The following is a 27,219-nucleotide window of genomic DNA, read 5'->3' as shown; positions in this document are numbered from 1 at the left end:
CTTTGTGAGCCTCCCTCCAGCTGGTCTCCAGGTTGTTCTGGGACTAGATTTTGGTACTGGAACCCTAACAATAGATAAGCTGTGTTCTTACTAAAATGGATTTCTTTTGGAAAAACAGAGCAAATTTAACTGGAAATCATAAGACAAGCCAATTCTTAACAAATCCAATGTGAAAGTTGAGCACTTTTATTGTAAACAACATCATTAACTTTATTTTATTTTAGAGACAGACACAGAAAGACAGATAGAGGGAGAGAGAGAGAGAATGGGCGCGCCAGGGCTTCCAGCCTCTGCAAACGAACTCCAGACGCGTGCGCCCCCTTGTGCATCTGGCTAACGTGGGACCTGGGGAACCGAGCCTCAAACTGGGGTCCTTAGGCTTCACAGGCAAGCGCTTAACCGCTAAGCCATCTCTCCAGCCCATCATTAACTTTTGATTAGCGGGGGCTCAGAACATTTTCAGGAATTCCTTCTATCTTCATAAACCAGAAAAAAAAAAAAAGTTGACTTAGGATCGATAACGTGAAAGCTGTTCTTTTTTGGTTATTTTGAAAGATCTGGCAAATTCTGACCTTTTAAAATCTTTATCCTTCCAACTTCTAGCATTCATCTTGAAATAGGCGTGTACAAAATAAATAACATCTAAAAATTAAATCCCCTAATGTTTTCTTTTAAAACTTTTAGAAAATCTTACTTTAGAATAGTGTAGTGAGTTGATGCAGACCTCCGCTCCACAAGCTGAGAAGTTCGTGCAGAGCTGAATCACATGCTCAGGAATGTGTGCTGGGATATGTAGTTCCAATTCTTTGTGGAGCACTAGCCAGTGCAGTTACTGTTTAAAATGAGTTGCAACAAATATGTACCTTATATGACTATGTGCTTCCATCTAGTGGAAAATACATGGAACTGTTAACTCTAAGCAGGTGAACCTTAGAAAGTCATGTTGCTGATTTTATTATCTATTTATTTATGAGAAGGGGGGGGAGGGTGCACCATGACCTCCAGCCAAAACAAACAAACTCTACATGTATGCGCCACCTTGTGCATCTGGCTTAAGTGGATCCTAGGGGATCCAACCTGAGTCCTTTGGCCTTACAAGCAAGCACCTTAACCGCTGAGCCATCTCTCCAGGCCACGTTACAGATTATTTAAGTTGAATGAATCCTTTTTTCCTTCACTTCTTAAATCTCTAGCTTTTGTTAAATCTCTATTTAGTTTGTGTTAGTATGCACTTATCTGGAGCAGTAAAAAAAATGTGGGACTGAGGAGATGACCCATTGGTTAAAGTGCTGGCCCCACTAGTGAAAGGGGTGAGTTTTGAGTCCTAGCAGTCACATGAGTAGCTGGGCATGGTGATGTAGGCTGTAAACCCTGCCCAGGGGAGATAGAGACAGGAGGATTCCAGACGTTGGATGCTAGTTAATTTACTTCTGCAGAAGAGTGTGCTGTCAGAAAGGGTTTAGGCAAGCAACCACACCCCAGGCAGTTTGCTAGAGTCCCTGAGCCTCATTTTAATTTATTGGTCAAAGGTTGGCCTCACACTCTTACCCAATTGTCTAAAATATGAAATGGCAAGTGTTGCTGGGGGAAATCTAAGGAGAAGTCTCTTTGGGGGGGGGGTATTGTTGATCATTTTTGGTTTCAGAGACTGCAGACTTTGGGTTTTAAAAAAAGGTTTTATTTTTTATTAGAGAGACAGAGGAGAGCTGGAGAGCTGGCTTAGCAGTAAAGGTGCTTGCCTGAGAAGCCTAAGAACTCCAAACGCAAAAGTGACTAAGTGTGCAATGTCACATATGCGCACAAGGGGGCGCACAGGACTGGAGTTTGTTCACAGTGGCTGAAAGGCCCTGGCATGCCGTTCTTTATTTCTGTGGGTCTTCCTCTCTCTCAAAAATAAAAAAAGAACAGGCAGATACAGAGAGAATGAGTACACCAGGGCTTTCAGCCATTGCAAGTAAACTCCAGAGGTAAGAGCCACCTTGTGCATCTGATTTAGGTGGGTTCTGTGGAATGGGACCTGGGTCCTTAGGCTTTGCAGGCATGTCCCTTAACAGGTAAACCATTTCTCCTGCCTGACTGTCTGGGTACTGAGGTTTGCTTACTTCTTAGGTCCCCAAAGACTTATGACTCAGCAGGAACTTCCAGAAAGCTGTTCTTCCTCACAGTCAAGATGTCCTTAACCCTTTGACAGAAAAGACAGCATGTCTATTTCTCACATTCCTCACAAGCTGAATCTGTGAGCTTCAGGTCCAAAGGGCAAACCTGACCCAAAATAATAAGGTGGGAAGTGATTGAGGAAGACACTTTGAGGAAGACACTTAATGCCAACCTCTGGCCTCCGCGCCCACATGCAACACATGTGCACATTTACATACACATGTACCCATGTACATATGAGTGTACACACACATAAAAAGAATTCAGCTCACTGAAGATTTCTGGTCATTCTTAGAGCTTTACTCTAGATTGTTGTGAGGGAGAAGGAACCTTCCCTGAGGTTCAAGTACACTTTGGGTTGTCAAGCAGCCATGCATACTGTACTGTATTCTTATACTAAGGCATGCATAGGGGCAGACAGCTGGGTCACTCTGGGGTGAGGGAGTGAAGCACACCAAGCTCCAGTGGAAGTGTGAAGATCTGAAAGGAAGAACATCTTGGTTAACAGCAAAAAGACAAGTGTGGCTGAAGAACACAATAGATACAGAAAGGATGAGGCTAGCGATGCTTTATCAAATTGTTGTGAGGAAGCTGAGTAATTATGTAGGTCATCTGTAAATGTCCTACATAAACTTCTCAGTTCACCTCACTTTCCCATTGCTTTTTCCTTTTGAAGGCAAGAAAACAAAGCGATCAAATTCCCAGTCTTTTTTGTTGCCATGCCACCCAGATCTAGCTATTGAAATGTAGGCTGAATTTTCTGAGGGCTTCTTTCTGAAAGAGAAATGTGATGCCTGTCTACAGGCTCTTGTCCCTCCCCTTCTTTTCTCTGTGATGAGGTTATGAGGCTTTTGATATGAGCACAACCACTGTGGTGCTGCTCCCAGGATCTGATGCACAAGGACAGAGCAGAGCAGGAAAAAGCCGCCTGGTCCCATGAAGACAGTTCAGGGTGACTCTCTCCTTAGTGGGTTGTATAAACTTCTGATCACTGTTTCTGTTTTATTTGTTGTCATTATTGTTACAAGGCTCTGGGTTCTGAGTGTGGTGAGATTATAGGTGCCTGTAATCCTAGCATTTAGGAGGTGGAGGCAGGAAGGTCAGAGATTCAAGGTTATCTTCAGCTACATATTGAGTTTGAGGCCAATCTGGGCTACAAGAGGCTAGATCTGGAGAAGGAAGGCTAATTAAAGACTAATTCCCTAGGGCAAATGCCAAGAGTTTTCCTCACTAGCTGAGTGAGCAAGTCATTTCAGCCCTCAAACATTGTCAGCGGAGTTTTATTATAATTGGTAATAAAGCTGCCCTTTTCAATCCCTGTAGTTTCTGCATGTGTCCTGTGAGGTCTTCTCTGACATCACTTGTCCCTGCTTTACTGAAGCTTCCTGTGATCTGCAGTCACATCCAGCTGCATACTTAAACATACCTACCTTTGACTTTGGAGGCCTTTGGAAGAGAAACACATTTTACTAAAAGTGTAACCAGCATTGTTAGACTCAAGAGTTTGGGCCCTTAAAAATATTTATTTGTGGGCTGGAGAGATGGCTTACCGGTTAAGCGCTAGCCTGTGAAGCCTAAGGACCCTGGATCGAGCTTGATTCCCCAGGACCCACGTTAGTCAGATGCACAAGGGGGTGCATGGGTTTGGAGTTCATTTCCAGTGGCTGGAGGCCCTGGCGTGCCCATTCTCTTCTGCCTCTTTCTCTGTCTGTCGTTCTCAAATAAATATAAACAAAAAATTAAAAAAATATTTGCAAGCAGATAAAACACACACACGGAGAGAGAGAAAGAGAGAGAGAGAGAAAGGGAGGGAGAGAGAGAGAAATGGGCACAGCAGTGCCTCTAGCCACTGCAGAAAAACACCAGATGGATGCATGCGCCACTATGCATCTGGCTGAAGGTAAATACGGAGGAATCAAACCTGGGCCATTAGGCTTTCCAGGCAAGCACTTTATCCTTAATGGGCAAATTCAAGACAGACGAATTAAGAGTGAAATTCAATGTAGCTTTTCCTTCCCCCAGCAAGAATTTGGCAGTAGTTGTGAACCATACACTTTTACTGTCTTACCCTGAGAATGTATCAACTCTCCAACAACTTGTCATTTAGTTTGCAGGAATCTTGATTACTTTTCTCTTCCACAACACATTATACTGGGCCATTTATTACATTGATGATATCATGTTGAATGGACCCGATGTACAAGAAGTAGCATACTCTAGACTTTTTTGATGACATTGTGGCATAAAGGGTAGGAAGTGAATCCAACTAAAATTCATATTTTCTACCTCAGTGCAATTGCTAGGGGTCTAGTGGTATGAAGTACATGCAGATATTTCTTCTGGTTGAAGGTTAAGTGGTTACACCTGGCCCCTAGGACAGTTCTTTTTTCAAAGAGGAACACTACCCCTTTGGATTTTGGAAACAAGCAGTTTTCACTTAGACCTGTTTCTCCACCCCATTCACGAGTGATTAGAAAAGCTGCTAGTGTTGGTTATGGTCCAGAACAAAAGGTGGCTCTGCAGTAGTTCCAGTCTACTGTGTACGTTTCTCTGCCACTTGGGTCATATGACTCAGCAGATCCAATAGTACCTGAAGTGTCTGTAGCAGAGCAGGCACCTTTGTGGAGCCATTGACAGGCTCCTGTAGGCAAGAGCTTTAAGACTTCTGGATAAGATCATGCCATCATTTGCAGCAAAATAGCTCTTGACGTTTATCTAGACTGAATACTTGACTATGAGCCACCAAGTTACCATGTGACCTGAGCTGCCTGACATGAACTGGGTGAGAAGTGTATGTGTACCATAAATTGTGTGGCATAGACCATGAAGTTCGGTATGCAAGCAGTAGTCCCTTATCAAATGGAAGTACTATCTACATGATTGGGCCTGAGCAGGTTCTGAAGGCACCAGTACACTTATATGAAGAAATGGCCTCAATAGGCATGATTTGAACCCTGCTGTATCACTTTCTACATCCTTGTCTGTACGTATGGCTAATGAGAAGCACCCTGTTGTCACCTGACAGAGGAAGACAAGGCTGCACCCTGTGTACAGCCAGCTATGCATGATTTGTAGGCACCACCCCAAAGTGGACCAGTACAAGCTTATAGCACTATTCCTAGACAGTGGTGTAAACTCTGTGGGTGGAACTTAGGTCAGGGAATCTGTGTGCACATTGGGAGTAGGAATAATAGTCCTATCATACACTTTTTCATAGGCTGTGGACAATGCTTTGGCTGGATGGTCAAGGACATGGACAGAACATAATTAGAATAATGGTTACAGAGAATGGAGGGAATGAGATACCTGGATAGATCTAAGAACTACAGACTTGGCTTGAGACATTGTACATAACATGAAGCCCTTAACCCTTCCACACTGACAGGATGGTAAGAGAATCCTTTGCTGAAATATTTTTTCTTGTGGTAGGGTCTCACACTAACCCAGGTTGACCAGGAATTCTCTGAGAGTGAGAAGCACTGGGGCTCACTGAAAACAGAGGAGAGTGAGGAGCATCATGATTCACTAAGGTGGAGGAGAGTGAGGAGCGCTGTGATTCTCTAGATGAAGGAGCCTGAGGAGCGCTGTGGTTATAGAAACAAAGAACCTATAGCAACAATCTATAGCCTTAGGGAGACAAGTGAACTTCTCTAACTGGGAAATACCAGTATAAGCCTATAGTAGTTGTATGATCCAAACTGGTTTCAAAGCCCCCATAATATCTAATTGTCCTGATGAACGTAACAGCTTCCCAAGAAGGTGGTACTATAGATGTATGTCACTGTGCTAGGATTAATGGTTGCAGTTCATAAAACTCGGAGAGAAAAAGCAAAAACAAAAGACAAAACAAAACAAAAACACAGAGAAAGTTCATGAAGAACCAGGGTAACACTGTACAAAGGATAAAAATAATTTATCAGAAAATAATCCCAAATAAATGGGTATTTTTGAATTATCTAAAAAAGAAATCAAGATAATCACCTTATATAAACATAGCAGTCTGTAAGAAAACATATTAAATATATATTCAGGGACCAATACACAAAGTAAGATCAACCTAGAAAGGCTATATTAAGAGAATCAAACAAATTTTTCAACCAAGTAAAGGAAATGAAATGTTTAATGGGTTAATGAGTAGAGTTGATCAAGTAGGAAAATTAGTAAATTTGAAAGCACTAATTTGAAACTACTGAATCTGACAAGCAAAGAGCAAGTAAGAGCTTGTGAATGTGCAAACAGAGCAAGGGAGTAACACGCACTGTCTCAGGCATCAGGATATACGCATTATGGGAAACTCCAACAGAAGGAAGAGAACAGTGCAGGCTGCACTGGGAGCAGCAGCCTCAAGTTCCCTAAATCTGAGGAAGGAAATGGGCATCTTAATTCAAGAATTCTGCAACATTCTACTGGCCTGGATATTGACATTTCATTACATTTTTAATGGCATTAAAGGAGTTCTACTATGCAGGTTAACTCCAGGTTACTTTTGTTCAGTGGAGGAACATCAGGTCTACAGTAGTTAACATGTTGTGTTGGCCAAGGTAGAAAGGGAAGCCAGTCTACCAAGGGACAGGACTCAGGAGAAGAGACAAACAGGCTTCATTGTCTGTAAGGCCTAGCTAGCAAAGGCAATGTGTAAGGGGAATCATGTCAACTCTGATCTATAACCTTCTGCAACATGTTCTTTTAAATGGATTTTCAAGGCACTATAACATAAAAGTAATGTTAGCTAATTTCTAAAACCAAAGGTTTTTGTTTTGTTTCTGAGGTAGGGTTGTACTCTAGCCCAGGCTGACCTGAAGTTCATTATGTAGTCTCAGGGTGGCCTTGAACTCATCATGGTGATCCTCTTATGTCTGCCTCCTGAGTACTGAGATTAAAGGCATACACCACCACACTGGGCTTTTTTGAAGTAGGGTCTCCCTCTAGCCTAGTCTGATTTTATTTATTTTTGTTGTTTTGAGGTAGAGTCTCATCTAGTACAGGCTGACCTGGAACTCACTCTGTATTCTCAGGGTAGCCTTGAACTCAAGTTTTAAAGAAAGCTCATCATTTTGTTAATGCAAGGTTTTTGTTAACTTATATACAGTGCTTTACAACTGTCATGTAAGTCATATGTGAATAACCTTAACAAATAGAATTGCACAAATTTTGCTGGACATAGTGGCACACACCTTTAATCCCAGTACTTGGGAGGCAGAGGTAGGAGGATTGCTGTGAGTTCAAGACCAGTCAAGAATATAGAGTGAATTCCAGGTCAGCCTGGGCTAGAGAAAGATCCTAACTTGAAAAACCAAAACCATAACAAACAAAAATGTATACCATTTGTGTCTATATAGAAAGACTGGAAATGTTTTTTTAATAAGTTTATACTTTACAATATAAAAAATAGTCCAATTTTTTAAATGTTAAACATGAGCACAGAGTACTGTTATACTGTTATTTTAAGTTATTGGAAAAGGAATTTCTCGTTCCTTCATTGTCTCAGTTTAAAGACAAAGTAAAAATTAAACTGAAATTAAGTTGGACTATAACATTAATGGGTATATGCATGAAGAAAGTTATTGCAAACATTCCAGGTTAGTGTGGGAAGTCTACTGCACTTTGCAGTCATCTGTTTCTTTTCTTGAGGAGGAGGGCCACAGATCTGGCGTAGCATCCAGACTATTTGTTTCCATTATTCGTTCCTCTGAGAAAGAAAATACAAGTCAAAATTAATCCTACTACTTAAACCCAGAACAGCAGGAAGCAGAAAGGGTGTTAAAACAGAATATTTAAGGAATGAAAAACAGCAGTGTGGTTCATGTGTTTGGTAACAAGGAAGATCTGTCACCCTGTTAGGAACTTAATTCACGCTCAGTCAGAAGATGAACTGCTAGGAAATGGTATTACATATCAAAGAAGTGATAAAATTTTATTTAGAATTAATTAGCTGGATATCTAAAGTGTATCAAATATGAACTAGTTGTCTTTTAAAAAAATCTAGTTAAAAAAAGGAATGCGAATCAAATGAAGTAGTCTTTCCTTGTCCACAGTTAGCTCTGCCTGGTTTCACATACCTGTGGTCAACCTCATTCCACAAAATGAAATGGAAAACTGAAAAAGAAGCATGTCACACATCTTTCAGTTGTATTCTGGGCATGGTGGTGCATGTCTATAATCCTAGCACTTGGGAGGTTGAGGCAGGCAGCCAGGAATATGGCTGTGAGTTAGAAATGTGCTGCCTGGACACATAGTGAAAAAAAAAAAAAAGTCAACTGTGAGCTATTCTGGGCAGTAATGAAATCTCATGCTGTCCCTCTCATCCTGGATATCAGTCATGTGTCCATTCCACAGTATCCACTGTGTGTGCCCATCCATCAGCAATCATCCCAGTGATCAGATGGACTGTCACTGATGGTGGTGCCTGTTGTCAAAGGAATCCTTACAGTGATAATCCCCTAAAGCATAAGAGTAATGAGGCCTGAGGTGTGGAAATGCCAAAGAAGCTGTAAACCACCCCATTACACCTCACAAGGGCCCCAGCTGAAATAAAGAATAATTGGGGAAATGAGCAAGAGTGCGGCTGCTTTGGTGAACCTGGTACCAGCACAAGGGTGAAGGAGGTAGACACACAGAATACTCAACTCCTACAAAATCACATATCCAGAGACAGGCTCCCAAGACCTCATCACTGAAGCAGACCTAAAATGAACCCAACATGGCTCAGGGAGATCTGCGGAACAGGGTAGAAAGAATGTTACAGCCACACATTGGGTCATTATGCACAGAGACATTGCCTCTTACCCATAATTGATGGCTACCACCTACCATGTATGACCCATATTCCCTAATGTGGAGGGTCCCTGTAGAGGGTGGAGGACATGACTGTATACACTGTGTCCATAACTAATTAAAAACAACAACAAAAAAAATTTGAGCATTCAGATTTACAAGGGGCTGCATCCACCTGGAATTCAAATGCAGTGGCTAGAGGCCCTGGTGCACCTATTCTCTCTTCCTCCCTCTGTCTCGAATAAATAAACAAAAATAAAATATAATAAATTTAAACATTAAAATGATACTTCAGGAGGAAATTTACACTGTTCCAACGGTCGCTGAGAAAGTGACAAATTTACTTTCTAATGGTTTGGTGTAAAAACATTTTCGTTTCATGCAAAAACCTGTTAGAAACACTGTATCAAATTACCTTCAGGCTTTGCATTTACGTGTCTAAGAAGCATACAGGAATCATTTTGTAATAGATACTCAGGAAGTTCAAGCAAGAGTAGGTATCAGGCAACATCTTTTACATGGCTTTCTCTATTTTGTTTTTAAAAACTAAGTAATAATACATACAATTCTATATTTTGTTTGGCATTTAGTACCACTTTTTTCTATTTTGGTTTTTCAAGGCATGTCTTGCTCTAGCCCAGGCTGAGCTGGAATCCACTATGTAGTCTCAGGGTGGCCTTGAGCTCACAGTCACCATCCTACCTCTGCATCCCAAGTGCTAGGATTAAAGGTGTGCGCCACCATGACTAGCTTGTTTGGCCTTTAGAATTCTCATTGTGCTTTCACATATCTTTTGATGTGATTCTAACAAGTGTGTGTGTGACTGATATGGTTCTGAACTCCACCTATGGTGTGCCATAGTCTTTGAGGGCAGAATTGGCAGCCTGTAGACTTGTTCTGAGCTTAGCTCAGTGGTGCACCAATACTAGTCAGTGCAGTCAATATTTTCTCAAAGGAAACACAAAACAAGAAACACATCAAAGGCAGTATGAGGAATGTATCTGCAGAATTGATCATTCAACCTTAAAACTGTGTTTAAGATAAATTTCAGGTTTTTAAGAAATTACCAATGGTTTCAGTTTTTAAGAGCAAGCAAGCTAACATTAACCTCTACTCGGTAGCAGTTGTTATTTATTACTTGCTTGCATACATTTGCAAAAAGAGTCTATGTGTGGAAAAGTTAAATGAAAAGGATTGGAAAATACCTGAAGTTTTCTACTTACGTGAAGTATCTTGGGGCTGTTGATTTCTTCTGAGATTTTCTCTTAGTGCCCTTATCGTTTCTTTTTGATATTCAATAGTAGCTTTTATAGAATTCATTCTAATGAGAACAATAACCAAAATGTCAAAACCCAGTATATAATGTTATGTGGAAGAGTAAGTAGAGCTATTGTTATGGATTTTCTAATCGATATACCATACTGACACAGTCTCCACAAGTAGCAGTAGTAGTCAGCCTCCTAGACAGCACACTGCTATCATGATGCCCTTGACAATAAAAGCCAGCCACACGGAAACTAAGGCATGCAAAAGTCCTTAATGTTCACTTTGAAGTATACAAGACAACTTTTAAGTTTTTATTGATAGATGATTCAGGAAGACATTCAGAGACACAGTGACCAGAGCTGGGCTCACTATTATTTTCCTTTTCAGACTGGCTGTTGAAACCAGGGAGGCCTTGTGCTTGCTAGGCAAGTACTCTACGACTAGCTTCACCCCAGTTCAAAATTGTACATATCAGGTGACAACTGAATGAGTTTAAAGTCTGTGGGCATTTGAATTTTCATACAGCAGTAACAATTATTTTCATAAGTTGCTTTTTAAAGAGTAAGAGCAAAAAAAAAAAAAAAAGAGCAAGAGCAAACTAATGCTAAGATATTCATGTAGTTAAGAAAGAAATGTTGTATGACTAAAGCCATGTTCAAGAGAGGCAAAGACATACTCTTTTTCATGTTCTCTGCCATTTTTCATCTTTTCTAGGTATGCTTTCACCAGTTTTGTATCTAGGTATTCAATTTCTTCTTTATGAAGTTTAGCTCTTACAGCAACTTCGTCCTAATTGTTATAGGAAAAAGGAAAGAAAAATAATGATTAGTTTTAATTTCTCCAGTATTTTTTTAAAAATTTATTTGAGAGAAGAAAGAGAGAGAGTGAGAGCGAGAGAAAAAATGGGTAAATCAGGGCCTCTAGCCACTGCAAATGAACTCCAGATGCAAGAGCCACCTGGTGTATCTGGCTTACAAGGCTCCTGGGGAATTGAACCTCGAACTGGAGTCCTTAGGTTTCATAGGCAAGCTCTTCACCACTCAGCCATCTCTTCAGCCCCTAATTTCTCCAGTTTTGAAGAGCGTTTAGCTACCTTTGTTAGGAATATCCAGTAATTTTCAATATATGAAACATAATGGTAGTCACTAACTTTAATTGGACAGCTAAGTATCTGATATAAAGTATATCTGAAGGTAATAAGTCAATATTTGATTTTTACTTCTTTTCTAGTTTTTTACTTTTAAGAAGCCAGAGATAGAAACAGAGAGACAGAGGATGAGAATGAATAAATATGGGCATGCCAGGGCCTCTTGTCACTGCAAATGAACTCCAGATCCATGTACCACTCTGTGCATCTGGCTTGGCATGGGTACTGGGGAATCCGATCCCGAAGATTGTGCTGTATAAGGAAGTACCCTTAACTGCTGAGCCATCTCTCCAATCCCTATAACATGTACATTTTTTTCCCAAGGAAAATAGTATTATAATTTACAAAATGAAACAGGATAAAAATTATGAGTGGACACAGGCAGATACGGAAAAGGAAAAATAGCAGTAGTGACACTTCCCACAACAAAGCAGTGTGAACATCAGTGACTTCACACCACAAAGCAGTATGAGCAGCCCTGACTTGCATGCCACAAAGGAGGGTGAGCAGTCACTTCAGGCTACAAAGCAATGTGTGGTAGTTTGAATGTGAATGTAGGGCCCCATAGCCTCAGAAGTATGTTTTAAAAAAATATTTCCTTGTGAATGAGAGAAAGGGAGGGAGGAAGGAAGAGAGGGAGGAAAGAAGAAAGGGAGGAAAGAAGAGAGGGAGGGAAGGAGGGAGGAGGAGAGAAAATGGGTACATCAAGGTCTCCAGCCACTGGAAACAAACTCCAGATGTATAAGCCACCTTGTACATCTGGCTTTAAGTGGGTACTAGGGAATCAAAATTGGCTCCTGAGGTTTTGCAGACAAGCACCTTAACCACTTAGATATCTCTCCAGCCCAGTTACTTTTAAGTGATTAATTTATCTGTAAGAGGAAAGGGGGGGGGGAGAGGGAGGGAGAGAACACACACAGAGAGAATAGGAGTGCCAGGACCTCCAGGTGTTGCAAACAAACTTCAGACACATACCACTTTGTGCATCTGGCTTTATGTGGGTACTGGGGAATTGAACCAAGGTTGTTAGGTTTTGTAGGCAAGTGCTTAAATTGCTAAGCTATCTCTCAAGCCCAGTAAGTTATTTTTTAAAGAGAAAACTAACACATGCAATTCTAGCAACATGGAACTGACTATAAGACAGTATGAGCAGCAGTGGCTGCACATCACAAAACATTACTGGGAGTCCTTTTGTATCAAAAGACGGTTCAGTCATAAAAATATTATCTGCATGTTTTTTGGTTTGCTTTTTCGAGGTAAGGTCTCAAGCTAGCTCAGGCTAACCTGAATTTCACTGTGTATTCTCTGGGAAGCCTCGAACTCACACTGATCCTCCTACCTCTGCCTCCCGAGTGCTAGGATTAAAGGCATGCACCACCATGCCTGGCTCAAAACTTTTATTTTTGATTTTAGCTTACCTGAAGTAACTGAATGGTTTCTTTTGCTTTTTCAAGACATTTGTTTGATTCATTAACTTTGTTCTCAAGTTTTGCTATTATGTCATTAGTCACTTTTAATTCTTCCTGCAACTTTACAATCTTGTCTTCTTTACGTACAGCACTTTCTTTAGCTTCATGTAGGGAAGTTTCTAGCTCCTGAATTTTCTGTTAGAGAAAACATATATCCCTGATGTGTATCTTAAAGACAGTACATTTATTTGAGACAAACGGCATTTTGGTATTGTTAGTACATACTTCTGCAGTCGTCTGTATGCGTCCTGAGGCAACATGCTGAGTCTTCCTGCTTGGTGTCGTAGAACAAATCTGGACAGTAGATTGAGAAGCTGTCAAAGATTGGTAGTCTTCAACTAGTTTTTTAGTTTTTTCTTTCATGACGTTTAGGTCGCATTTCCAGTCTTTTGATCTGATAGCACTTCTTTCCTCAAACTCTGTGGATTCATTTATTATGGCCTGTGAACAGTGAAAGGTCACTGAGGCTCTAAAATATTTTAAAAATCTAGAAACATGAGGAAGAACAATAGGCTCCCAGAACAGAGTATACATTGAAACTTATTATTTAGGACATTTTGGAACAGTGCTTAGGACATGATGGCTGGAAAGGATTCAAATTGATCTGTAGGACAATCTCACTTTGTATGCAAAGAGATGGCAGACCTGTGCAGTTAGAGTCATCATCTCTGTCATGCCTGATAAGGAAATACTAGCTGTATCTGAGAGCAGAGCACTCCTAGTGGACAAGAGCTAGCTCTTTTTCCTGCCTCACTCCAAACGTCAGTGCTCACATAGATCTAACTCACTTGGAATTCGTCTATAAATCTTGGCTTCTGTGCAGAGATCAACTATCAGTTTCTCTTTTACACTGATGGCTATGAACCTGCCATACCTTTTTACTTCCTAATTCCTAAGGAATGCACTTTTCACTCTCACCATGAATGTTTTACTTGTCTCATCCATATCTGTGTGGTTTTATCGTCATTCTCCAGGTCTGCATCTAAGTTAGTTGTGCTCCTGCTGGCTTCTTGGACTATCTTTAGACTTCTTACTTCACACAATTCTTACTCCTGGTGGGCAGATCCACACAGGAGAAACTCCTATTTCCTAGTTGAATCACAAATGTGCCCTCAATATTATAATTAAATTACTGCTTATCCAGAAGTTATAGCCTTTCTTCTCTGTGGACTGTAGACTTATGTGTGGACAACAGCCATTTACTTACTATTTATGATTACTTAACATATTTGATGAACTGTCCATGAGAAAACTGTTTTCTATAAGCATTTCAAATATAAAATATAAAACAAACTTGGAAACTATAGTATGAATCTAGTTTTGCTGATTTCATAAATAACAAACACTTTGACAATGCATATTTTATTAACTATGCAAGAAAGGAAATATATCAGAAAGCAGAATGAATACACTCATCACTGTTAAAACTGATTCAAGCAATACTGGCTTTTATGAAGCAGTGTTATAAGACACAACATCTGGTAAAGAATTATAGACAAGCAAACATAAGACTTCCAATTGGTGGATGAATACGTAAAGGAAAATAAGAACATAGGTTTTTTTAAAATTTAATATTAATTTATTGATTTGACAGAGGGAGAAGGGGAGGGAGGGAGAGAGGGAAAGAGAGAGAGAGAGAGACAGAGAGACAGAATGGGTGCGCTAGGGCTTTCAGCCACTGCAAACAAACTCCAGATGCATGTGCCATGTAGTGCATCTGGCTTACATGGGTACTGGGGAACCAAACTGAGGTCCTTTGATTTTGCAGGCAAGCACCTTAACCACTAAGCCTTCTCTCCAGCCCAGGAACACAGGGACTTTTTATGGCATTAAAATGACCCTTCATGATAATGGGATGATAGGTGATGTCATTACACATTATGAAACAGGATGTTCAGTACCAAGTGAAACTCTAATGTAAACTATGGCCTTTGGGTGAGAATGAAGTATTAGTCTAGGCTCACAGACTGTTGCGATTTTGGTGCAGAATGTTGGTAATGAGAGAAAGCAAGTTTCTGAAGGAGGATGGGTATGTGAGAATCCTCGAGTTTTAGCTGTTTTGCTGTGAACCTAAAATCACTCTATTTCTCTGTTTTAAAACTAATACTACGGGGGTGGGGGAGGGCTGAGCGAGGTGGGACGCTGTCTGGGCGAACCCGCTGGGGACTTAGGGTGGGCGTCGGGGTAGGGCTCGGCCGCGGAGCTCTGTGTCGCCCTCCATTCCCCTCCGCCGGCCGCTCCGCAGGGCGTGCGGTCTCGCGTCCTCGCATCAGGACTGGGCTCTGTCCTGCCATGGATGCCTCGGCGCTGGAGAGGGACGCAGTGCAGTTCGCGTGGCTGGCGGTGCAGCGCGACCACGAAGGCCGCTACTGCGAGGCTGTGTTTTACTACAAGGAAGCTGCACAAGCCTTAATTTATGCTGAAATGGCAGGATCAAACCTCGAACATATCCAAGAAAAAATAAATGAGTATCTAGAGAGAGTTCAAGCACTACACTCTGCAGGTTAGTAAGACTGACAACTTGGCCTGGTTTTTATATTCTTCTCTACTGTCACAACTTTACCCCTTGTGTTCTCTTTTCCTCTTTGTCTCATTCCTCTTTAAAAAAATCACAATGTGGAAATAAATTGTAGAGTGATAAAAACATAGAAAAGATGCAAATCACTGGTTTTCTTTTTTTTGTTTCTTGAGGTAGGGTCTTATTCTAGCCCTGGCTGACCTGGAATTCATTATGTAGTCTCAGACTGGCCTTGAACGCACAGGGATCCTCCTACCTCTGCCTCCTGAGTGCTGGGGTTAATGTCATGTACCACCGTGCCCAGCAATTCACTGATGTTCTGTAGGTACAAAGTTGATCCATATTTAAATTTTTTATTTATTTGAAAGAGAAAGAGCCAGAGAGAGAGAGAGAGAGAGAGAATGTGAATGTGATGCACCAGGGCCTCTAGGCCCTGAAAATGAGCTCTAGACATTTGTGCCACTTTATGCATCTGGCATATGTGGATACTGGGGAAATCAAACCCGGGTTCTTAGGCATTGCAGGCAAACACCTTAACCGTTGAGCCATCTCTCCAGTCTCATTTTCTGTATTTAAACAATTTATCATTGGCACAATCTGGGTGAGGACCCTGTTGGAGCCTACTTTTTAAATGTTGGAACATACCATTTTCTGATATTAAAATAAAATGTCTAATCTTTCTTGGTGTCTAATGACTTCTGTAGTAGGTTCACAGTCTATTTTCTGTCAATGTTCTCTATCTCCAGATCTTTGCCCAACTCTTTTTGTTTGCTTGGAGATGGGTCTCACTCTAAAACAGGCTAACCTGGAACTATATAGCTCCAGGCTGGCCTCAGACTCACAGTACTTGGATTAAAGGCATGCTTGGCTAAACTCTTTTTAAAAAATAATAAAATAAAACATAGGCTGGATAAATGGCTTAGCTGTTAAGGTGCTTGCCTACAAAGCCAAAGGACCTAGGTTTGACTCCCCAGGAACCACGTAAGCCAGATGCACAAGGGGCACATGCATCTGGAATCGTTTGCAGTGGCTAGAGGCCCTGATGCGCCCATTCTCTCTCCCTCTACCCCACCCCCTACCTATTTCTGTATTTCTCTCTCAAATAAATAAAAATATTAACAAAACATTCTTTGGAAAATAAATGTGCAAGCAGACCTGGGACAGCTTGAATTTATTTTTTTTTTTAAATTTTTCTTGTTTATTTTTATTTATTTGAGAGTGACAGAGAAAGAAGCAGAGAGACAGACAGAATGGGCTCACCACGGCCTCCATCCACTGGAAACGAACTCCAGATGCATAAGCCACCTTGTGTATCTGGCTTACATGGGTACTGGGGAATTGAGCCTTGAACCAAGGTCCTTAGGCTTCACAAGCAAACACTTAACCACTAAACCATCTCTCCAGCCCCTTGAATTTATTTTTGTAAACAACCAGATAAGTGTCATAATATAAGCTTGGTGATCAGTTTTGTTACAGGAAGTGAGTTTGTGTCCAAACCTGTTCACATGGATAGAAAAGAAAATGATGGGGTGGAGAGATGGCTTAGCAGTTAAGGTGCTTGGCCTGCAAAGCCAAAGGACTCAGGTTCTATTCCCCAGGACCTACATAAGTCAGAAGAACAAGGTGGCACATGCATCTGGAGAGAGGCTAAAGGCCCTAGTGTGCCCATTCTCTTCCTCCCTCCCTCCCCTCCCCTCCCTCCCTCCCCCCTCTCTCAAATAAAAATAAGCTTTTTTTTTTTTTTTTTTTAAGAAATAAAAAAGAAAGTGATTACTTACATTGTGTTTTAGAAATTTAGGGGTAATTTTTTTTTCTTTTCTTTTTGCTGGGTGATCCCCAAGCAGAGGGATGTGCTCTGACAGATTTATGTTGCTTTCTCCCGCTTGCTGTGAGTAGGACAGGCATGCTGTGCACATAGGTAGGGGAATGTCTTTTCTGTCTACTTAGAAATAAGTATGTTGGTCTGGAGAGATGGCACAGCAGTTAAGGAGCTTGTCTCAAAAGCCTAATGACCTGGGATGATTTCCCCAGTGCCCACATAAAACTGGATCACAGAGTGCTGCATGTGCCTGGAGTTTGTTTGCAGTAGCTAGAGTACCTGGCATGCATTCTCTGTGCCTCTCTGTCTGCAAGTGAATAAATAAAATATTTTAAAAAATAAGTACGTCAACTTCCGGCCAAGATGGCGACCGCCTAGCTGCGCTGCAGATCCTAAGGAGAGAGCCGCCCCAACATACCTCAAGAGGGGCCCGACTGAAACTAAGGGCAATTGGCGAAACAAGCAAGGGTGATGTTTTTCCGTGAACCGGATACCAGCACAAAGGGGAAGGAGACCAACCCAGAGAGAAATCAACTCCTACCAAATCAGAGAGCCAGAGCCTCAGAGGCCCCCAACACCTCAGCACTGAAGCAGACCAAAAATGAACCCAACATGGCTCAGGGAAATTTTGCGGAAGAGGGGGCGGAAAGAATGTCAGAGTCACATGTGGGGTCATGATATGCAGAGACATTTATCGTACCAATAACTGTGGGCTAACTCCACAATGCACGACCCATTTACATCAACAAGGAGGGTCCAATGGGAGGGGGTAGATCATAGATGAGCCTAAACAATGGTACCAAACTGCCTGTGTTTGCTGAAAAGAAAACTAATAAATTAAATTAAAAAAAAAATAAGCATGTCACTTTGGAAAAAAAAAAACCAACAACTAATACTAACCCCACGAAGTCCAGGATTAGCACATATGGTAGTGAGAATGCTGAGGTAAAAGGCATGAGGGCTGCCAGAGAACGCCAGCAATGCTTATGGCTTTCCCCCAAGTAGCTCCTGCTCAGAGCCTGCTGACACAGACTCAACTCTCACCTCATCTGAAATGACCTGAGGGTAAAGCTCCATTCTTCAGGAAAGAGAAGGAAAAGGGAAAGTAAGTAGCCAGCAAATTCAGGATTCCATAAGTGGAAACTGAGTATCACACACAGCAGTTGCTAGTATAACAAGTACAGACACAGTTAAGGAAGCAGAATACATTAGAAGCTGTTCAAAATCAAAACGTTTTATAAAGCCTATGTAAATATATTAAGAAAATGTACTCAAAATCAAGTCAATCTAAGCCCTTTTAGGAATGCAGTAGAAAAACAAAAGCCAACAACAGAAAGAATGAGGTAGAATAATGGAACATTGTACTTACAGTTATCTTATCATTATAGAAATTATTCACTTGGAATAAGCTACTGTTTTCTCTCTGGATAGCAAGTTTAAGTTTTTCTACATCAAAAGGAGCACTCAACCATTCTTCCAAGAACTGACGCCTTTCTTTTTGATCATTTAATAGTTGTTGAAATTCAGTCCTTATACTTTGGAAGTCATATTCTGAGAAATCTTTGAGAATTTCCTGTGTGAAAAGTAAGTATCAAATTGCTTGAAGATTAGCAAAGTTGAGACTCAAACGTCATACGAGAAATAAAATTGCCATAAAAAGGAGAAAATACCTAGTGCACGCTAATCCTTCATATTGCAACGCAAATTAGAATTATAATTCTAACTTAAACTTTATTCTAGTTATTGGCATTACAAAATGTGGCAATATAGTCTAATGTGGCAATATAGTCTAATGTGACAGAGGGACATCTATAAATTCTAATTTGGGCCTCAATATCCCAATTCATACAGTGCTTCTAGAAGCTGCTTTTTTTTTTTTTTTGTCTCCAGCAGGCCTATTATGCATGTTAGGAATTGGCTGTCAGCATTGTACTGCTGGGGAGAGAGGAGTCTTTGTGGGGCTGTGACAGTGATAAGACTTCTTTTAGTCACAAATGTAGGGATTTCCGGAGGCATTAGAAAACCTATTGCAGTGGCCTATGACTCCTCATTTGCTGATGTTGTCAATTCCTGTGTCTATGACAGGAGTCTAAGACATCACTTGGTAACCCTATGTCTGGTCAAATGTCCCTCAGCAAGCTATTTTTAATTAAAAAAATTATTTATGAGAGACAGAGAGAAAGATTATGGGTGCCAGGGCCTCTAGCCACTGCAAACAAACTCCAAATGCATGCACCAATTTTTCCATCTGGCTTATGTGGGTAATGGGGAATCGAGCCTTGGCCCCTAGGCTTTGCAGACAAGCACCTTAACCATTAAGTGTTTTCTCCAGCCCTTACTTTTAACATGTATTTATTTTGTCTTTTTTGAGGAAGTCTTGCTCAAACTAAAATTGATTTAGACATATGGAAAGGTACTTTTTTGTGTGATAAAGGCTAAAAGCATTAAATCCATTTGAAATCAAATATACCTCAATATGTAGGTCGATATTTGTGTTCAATTTGAGATCCTTTAATTCTCTGGATGCTGGCGCATTGTAAGCCATATCAATACACTGAATTGTATTTTGCAATTCATTTTGCTTCTCTACTTCTTCAACAAAAGCCAATTCAAATTTATTGATGGTATCATGCTGTTCTTCCTTTATCCTTGTAACATGGCTTAACACATACTTGAAGAGAAAGAATAAACAAGCTGGAAAATGATTGGGGGTATAGCTCAGGGGTAGAGCATTTGACTGCAAGCTGGAAAATGAAACTCTTACTGCATTTAGAGTACTTTGTGCCCTTGAAATGGTAAGGAACCAAGTGGGGAAGAAGGAAGCAGCTACTCTTCATCCTTAAATGTCTCCCCTTGCCATCTACTACTTCCATACATGACTTCCTATTGGATATACCTCCTGGATGTCTTAGCAGGATCTCATATTCAGTACGTTTCAAGTACTACATGGTCCTTTCTCCCTTTCATGTTATTTCACTTTTTGTTAAATTGGCAGCCACCTGGATCAAGCATTTGAAATATCCAATGCAGTGTCCTACCAACTTTGACTGGATAACCAAAACAGTGTCATATGCTTCTAGTTTTTGTTGCCAGCACAGTCAGATGTAAGTACTGGATATCTGACTGTCAGGGTTTGCAGAATGATCAACAGAATCTAAGGAATCAAGGTAGGTCAGGTACTCATTTCCTCAACCATTCCTTAACTTCTTATAATCTGACCAGACAACAACTTTCACTGCATCTATGATCAGAAACCAAGGTAATATCTCCACACCATCGTCCTGCTCTCTGAAGCATTTCCGCCCTAGGTAACTTCATCTCTGACATCCTCTCACTCATGTATCTGAGTGACAGTGCTTCTGCTTAGTTCTCTTTTGTCTCTTGAATTTATCTAGCTTTTATCCCATGTTTTGTTCCTTTTTGGGGGGTACTATCCTAGAGATTTATATTCTTTGCTGTTGTCTTCTTATGCTTTCTAGATGATCTTACTCGTGTTATATTATCTATTACCTACATGGTGATGATTTCCAAATTTTAGCCTTGACTCTTCTCCTGACAAAGCCTAGGCACATACTAAGTGCTTTCTCGATTCTCTTCTTGAATGGAACCACAAGGGTGCTGCAATTCCAACTAGTTCAAATCAAACTCCTGATGCCACCCCCATTTCTATCTACAAATCTAGCTAAGAAGTCATGTTGGGACTCCATTCAAACTTCTCCCCCTTACTTCTACTACTGACTACACTTGCAGATGCTAAGCATTTCCTTTAATCCCTGTGTTCACTTCACCCCTAAAGAACTTTACCTAGATGTACAGTTAGTTACAAACCATACCCCATCTGGACCACTGTAACTCCCTCTTATCTCTTCTTGTATCCCCCCTGGCCATTGGAATGGTAATCTCAGCGTGTTCCTACCACTACTTAAAATGACTGTCCATAGGCGCTGTGTCACTTACAAAATGAACTCCAAGCTTTATTGCTTGAGTCTGGTTTCTACTACAGCCTCCTTTTCTGCAACTTCTTACACATGGGATGCGTGCACCTCTCCATCACTGCACTCATTACCTGTGATACATCTGCCCTGCCAGATTATGACATGTTTGAGATGTGACTCATATCTGTCTCCTGAGCACCCTTACACTGTTCAAACCCTTAGACAGAGTTCAGGTTTTGTTTAATGAATTCTATTTTCAGAATGAAATAATCTTTAATTTGGTGATATAAATAGTGCATATGTTACCTTCTAAAGAAGTGCTTAAGTACAATGAAATGTGTAGCTAAAATTTCACGTGATATTAAAACAGGTGGTACCTTAAGTTTCTTCATGACTCTGTAGGATTCTATGGAACACCTTTGGTTTTCTGCAAGAAGTTTTTCAATCTGTTTGGTTTGTGAGTATGGAAGGTACAGGTTTCCTTTTACTCTAAGTGAAAGCTCTTTTTGGGTTTCAATTTCTTTCTCCAAATCAAGAGACAATCTATCCAAACACTCATAATCAGCATCCATTTCTGAGTACTTCTTCAGAAGCTCCTAAAGGAAACCAGAATTCATCCCACTTAACACAATGTAGATCCAAAGTTAGAATTTAAACAAACCTCATACTTTAAAACTTTCTTTTGGAAGGAAATTAAGATTTCTGTATGTGAAAGAAATTAATATTGATTAATTTTTGAGTGAGGCAAAGGAGATTTATTGATAAGTGGTGAAAAAGTCCCAGTGTATCAGGACAAACATACCTAGGCTTTCAGCTGGTATCCAAAGAAGAAAACGTAAGGGAAAAAGGAAAAGAGAAAGAAAAAAATTATGCTGAGTTAGAACTCGGAGAAATGGGCCAATTCTGCTGTGAGGGTCTGTAAGCAATTGCCCCAGTTGTGGATTATACAAATGACATATCACATGGAAATTAAAACGGATATTGGCAAATACAACAAAAGCAGAAAATATTATCATTTGGAAGTATTTTCTAAGTTTTATTAATCATGCATAATTTGAACAAGCAGTGGTAAAGTATGAAGAAAAATGTGAATTCACTTCAGAGTGCATCACATTCAGGATGAATGTTGGCTTATGTTTATAAAACATAAGTGTTTGCAGGTAAAGCCAGGTTGGCATAGCCAGTTCACACATTTTATGACTTGCCGGCACTGCTTTCTAAGCCTGTATCATCGTTGGAGTTCAGACTCCGGTTGAATTGGGGAAGTCATTGAGTCATTTTTCAACAAACTATGATATCCACAATTGTCGGAAAGTTTTCCTGGGGGTCAAGTAAAATACAGGTACGAACATGTACACACACATGTATAAGGCATGGAATAGATACAAACATATCTTGAAGGAAATAAAATAAAAAATTTAAAAATATTTCTGCCACTCCTAGGCATATTTCCTAAGGACTTGTCTCACTACTTTAGAGATACTTGTTCAACTATGTCTATTGCTGCTCGATTCACAATAGCTAGAACATGGAACCAGCCTAGATGTCCCTCAACTGATGAGTGGATAATGAAATTGGGGCACATTTACACAATGAAGTTCTACTCAGCAGTAAAGAAAAATGAAGTTATGAAATTTGTAGTAATATGGATGGCTCTGAAAAGGACTATACTAAGTGAGGTAACCCAGGCCCAGAAAGCCAAATGTTACATGTTTCTCATATGTAAGTCATAGCTACAAATGATTGGACTTCTATGTGAGTAGAAAGAAAACTCAGTAGCAGAGGCCAATAAGCTAGAACAGAGATGTAAAGGGAAGAGAAAGAAAGGGAGGAGGATACTTCATAGGATGGTACGTGTGTGTGTGTGTGTGTGTGTGTGTGTGTGTGTGTGTGTGTGTGTGTGTAGAACAGATTAGTGGGGCTGAATAGGCCCAAATGAGGTCAGGGGAAGAGATTGAGTAAAGGAAAGGTGGAGGAAGGGCTAATCAAAATCTAAGAGGCTATAAATAAATCATATCAAAACCTACTTTTTTGGACAATGGAACACTCAGGAGCCATAGATTGTTACTAGAAAATTTTCAGTGCCAGGGATAGGATACCTTCCAGGGAGTTGTTGGCCCAGGAGTCCCTGATGCCCCCAAAACATTACAGGCCATTGCCGAGGCCCTTGGTTTCCCACCAGGAATAGATGCATGGTAAGACCCTATTGCTGAAGACTCCACATACTTGGGCTATAAGGTCACTGAGAAATCCTGCTAGAACTGAGCTGAAAACCTCTTCCATGTAGACCAGCTGACAGAAAGCTGGAAAACCCCACTGCATACAGCTCAATGGGAGAGAGAAATCACCAATGAAGATACTCAACAGTGGACACTGCAAGCCTTATATTTGGCCACCAAGCCAAATGAGCCAACAGGTGCAATAGTGACATGTCTACTATGGGGGAAACCAGCTGCCCTCTAATGGGACTGGAGGCCTGCTCCATGGGAGAGAAAACATCCCTGATACTAAAAACCTACATCAGGGGTAGTCATGAGCCCTAGGGGTAAAATGTCTGCTGCTGTCTGGCTAAATGTATCTACTATGCTCACCAAACTGCCCAGTAACCACTTCTCTTAATGTCCATACCCATATATTAAAACTATTCTCACTTTTGGTTAGAGAAGCATGTCTTTTCAGATGGCAGTGACCTTGGGATGATTCAGAAGGCACCATGGTGCTGAGAAGAAGTAATAGAGGAATTCTCAGCAGTGAAATATCTCTATCACACCTCCCAAGATGCAGGGTCAATTGCAGAAGAGGTGGCGGAAAGAATGTAAGAGCGAAAGGAAGGTAGGACTCCTTACAATGTGCTGCCCCAGACACAAAATGGCCTAGATATCCATGACCTCACAATGCGTGATACTACCTACACAAGACCAACATAATAGGAGGAAAAGATGATGACATCAAAATAAAATAGAGGGAAGGGGTGGAGGGATTGCTTAGTGGTTAAGGCATTTGCACAAAGCCAAATGACCCAGGTTCAATTTCCCAGAACCCACATTAGCCAGGTATACAAGGGGGTGCATGCGTCTGGAGTTTGCAGTGGTTGGAGGTCCTGGCATGCAAATTCTCTCTCTCTCTCTCCATCTTTCTCTGTCAAATAAATAAATAAAAATACTTTTAAAAAGAGACGGGGAGGGAATTGCTGGAGAGTAGAGTTTCAAAGGTTAAAGTCGGGGGGGGGGGTGGGTAAGGAGGGAATTACCATGGGATATTGTTTATAATTATGGAGGTTGTCAAGGAACATTGTTTACAGTTATGGAAGTTGTCAATAAAAAAATTAGCAATACATAACCAAAGAAACAAAAAAAAAATGAAAAAAGAAGGAAAGAAAGTAAGAAAGAAAGAATGAAAGAGAAAGAAATCTGACAAAAAGGAAGCTCTTCCACAGACCTGAGAAGATCGTGGCCCTTACCCATTCTTACTTAAACATCTACATTTCCTGTCATAACATATTTTGCCACCTATAACCAGAATGACGTGTTGTCGTGGGTTCTGGTGCACATTATACAATAACCTTTGTAAAAGCAACAACAACAACAACAACAAAAAACCCAAAACTGCAAAGTATTTCTACATCCAGGATTTAAACTTGGGCCTGGCAGAATCAAATTCTGACTTTACTAATTTACTTTTTGTGTAACACTGAGCAAATGCTAAACTTCTTCCCTTAACTTCCTTTTTAATAAGTGGAGTAATAAAACCTATTTCCTAAGGTCAAGGACCTAGTACGGTACCTGGTGCAGGGGATACATGTAATAAGCCTGAGCTCATATGCTCAGGTAACTAAATACTAGGCAGGTGACAAACTGGCCAGAGCACAGGGGAAGGACGAAACAAGGGAAAAGGAGGGGAAAAGAGCACAGCTTCTCACCATCTGTTCCTCAATCTGGGAGGTTTGAGAGGGGATTCCAGCCTTTGTGTCATGATGAACTACCTAACCATATGGAACAACACATGAAATACATCAGCCACGAACGAGATAGCCTACACAAATAACAGAAAAGTTCTTAAAGCACTATTTCAATTATGTGTTCAGAATAGAAACACTTCTTACCAGCAAATTTGCTACCACTCTACCACCTCTGGCTAGATTACTGAAATGAGTCTTTGGGCTTTCACACAGTTTTCAAGACAGCATTCAGAATTTATCCTTCAAAATGTAAATCAGAAGCCAGGTGTGGTGCACGCCTTTAATCCCAGTACTCAGGAGGCACAGGTAGGAAGATTCATGAGTGTTTGAGGCCACCTTTAATCCTAGCACTCAGGAGGCAAGGGGGGAGGACTGCTGAGAGTTTGAGGCCACCCTGAGAGTAAATAGTGAATTCCAGGTCACTCTAAGCTACAGTTAGACCCTACCTTGAAAAACACAAAAACAAACAAACAAACAAAGTCACACTAGGTTATCTCTCAGATGGTCCAAACTCTCCAGCGTGAACTCAGAGACCTTTTGTGGCCTCTTGGTCTGCTCCTTTCCATTAGCACTGACTCTCCTCCTCATTAACCCTTCTTAGTCTTGATGCCCCTTGGACACTGGGCAGGCCTGTGCCCCAGGAGCCCAGTACCATTGTGTCTTCCATCTAGACAGCTCTTCCCTCAACTCCATGTCTGACTGGCTAAACCCTCTAGTGGTTTCAAGGATTGCTAAGCATCAGTGAGGCCTAAAAACAATCACAAACTTGCCTTTCCAGAATCTTAGGTTAAAATGACCAAGACAGGGTAGTAACATGATAAGGAACAGGATGTAGGGGGAATGCAAAAGAACACATTTGACATGTAAATGGGTTGAGCACTCCTAATCTGATACCCAAAGTGGAAGCTTTCTGTGCACCTATGTATAAGTATACTCATGTATACTGTACCTGATAACAAGACTTAGAACAACCCTGGTAATTACCTGTTCACTTCACAGAGGCTCCCTTTACTCAACGGAGGCTTTGGGATGCCTTTGGAATAGGAGTAACATGCACATGAGTATTTATAGAGGACACTTACTTTTATCTTCAGGCATTTTTCTTTCAGGCTTTCTGTAGGGTGTTGTTCTGCATCATATAGCAATTTTCTTTTGTGTTTTTCCTCCCCTTTGTGGTTCTGATACAAAGAAAAAAAAATGCCACAATGATATATTTGTATTTTACATTTCATAAAGTAGGAAATAAAATAAGAATCCCTCCCCTTTTCCACAGCTTCTCCAATATGTGTGACTTGGTCACCTTAGTGCCTAGAAGAATGTTTGCTAATTAGGCTGGTCCAATGGATAAACCTGTCTATGAATTTACTTAGGACCCATATAAAGACAATTTACTAAGCACCTAGTGTTTTTGTTGATACTGATATGATATTTCCCACATTAATCTTCAAATATGAAAAGACAACATTTAGATTCATTTCATTCAAGTTTTTGTCTGAACTTTGTTGTTTCTAAGAGGATCTGACTGGGCTTAAAAAGAAATGTTTCAGGGCTGGAGGGATGGCTTAGCAGCTAAGGCAGTTGCCTACAAAGCCAAAGGACCCAGGTTCAATTCCCCAGGACCCACATTAGCCAGTTGCACAAGGGGGCACAGGCATCTGGTGTTTATTTGCAGTGGCTGGAGGCCCTGGCATGACCTTCTGTCTCTTTCTCCCTGTCAAATTAAAAAATAAAAATAAAAAAATAAATGTTTCAAATATAAAAAGTCAAGAACCTCCCTCCTTTTAAAAAACAAAACAAAACTCTTATCTTACTTTTTTCCTTCTAACTTTACCAATAAAAAGCCATATCTAGAATTCTATCATAGAGGTAGAGAAATGGATAGACTTTTTCAAATTTAATCCTTCCAGTATTTTTCCATGTAGAATGTTATTTGCTTCAGAAAATGAAATCTTTGTTGTTTCCCTGACTGCACCTGTGTGAGTATTCGTATGGGTGTGTACATGTGTGAGTGCGTGTGTATGCGTGTACATATGTGGAAGCTAAAAGATGACATTGTGTCTCTTCTTCAATCACTCTTCATTTGATTCTTTGAGACATGGTCTCAATGAAACTTCACCTCACCAATTCAGTGAGACCAGCTGGCCAGCCAGCCAGCTTGAGGAATCCTCCTGTCTCT

The 27,219-nt window shown here is 40.7% G+C and overlaps 1 protein-coding gene across 1 annotated transcript in view; it reads right to left on the bottom strand.

Moving 5' to 3' along the window:
• Window positions 1-7,751: 7,751 nt before the first annotated feature.
• Window positions 7,752-27,219, bottom strand: part of LOC101597324 (centromere-associated protein E) — a 68,127-nt gene continuing 48,659 nt past the window's right edge. Inside the window, exons 36-44 of the mRNA XM_045143527.1 lie at window positions 26,126-26,221; window positions 21,463-21,681; window positions 19,621-19,821; window positions 18,520-18,723; window positions 13,039-13,254; window positions 12,763-12,948; window positions 10,874-10,986; window positions 10,155-10,252; window positions 7,752-7,846 (exon numbers count right to left, since the gene is read on the bottom strand). Of these exons, the coding sequence (XP_044999462.1) occupies window positions 7,752-7,846; window positions 10,155-10,252; window positions 10,874-10,986; window positions 12,763-12,948; window positions 13,039-13,254; window positions 18,520-18,723; window positions 19,621-19,821; window positions 21,463-21,681; window positions 26,126-26,221 (1,428 nt within the window). The remainder of the gene's footprint in view (window positions 7,847-10,154; window positions 10,253-10,873; window positions 10,987-12,762; window positions 12,949-13,038; window positions 13,255-18,519; window positions 18,724-19,620; window positions 19,822-21,462; window positions 21,682-26,125; window positions 26,222-27,219) is intronic.

The sequence above is a fragment of the Jaculus jaculus genome, chromosome 2 (assembly GCF_020740685.1).
Source record: "Jaculus jaculus isolate mJacJac1 chromosome 2, mJacJac1.mat.Y.cur, whole genome shotgun sequence".
Classification (NCBI taxonomy): domain Eukaryota; kingdom Metazoa; phylum Chordata; class Mammalia; order Rodentia; family Dipodidae; genus Jaculus; species Jaculus jaculus.
This window is presented reverse-complemented; position numbering and strand designations above follow the sequence as displayed.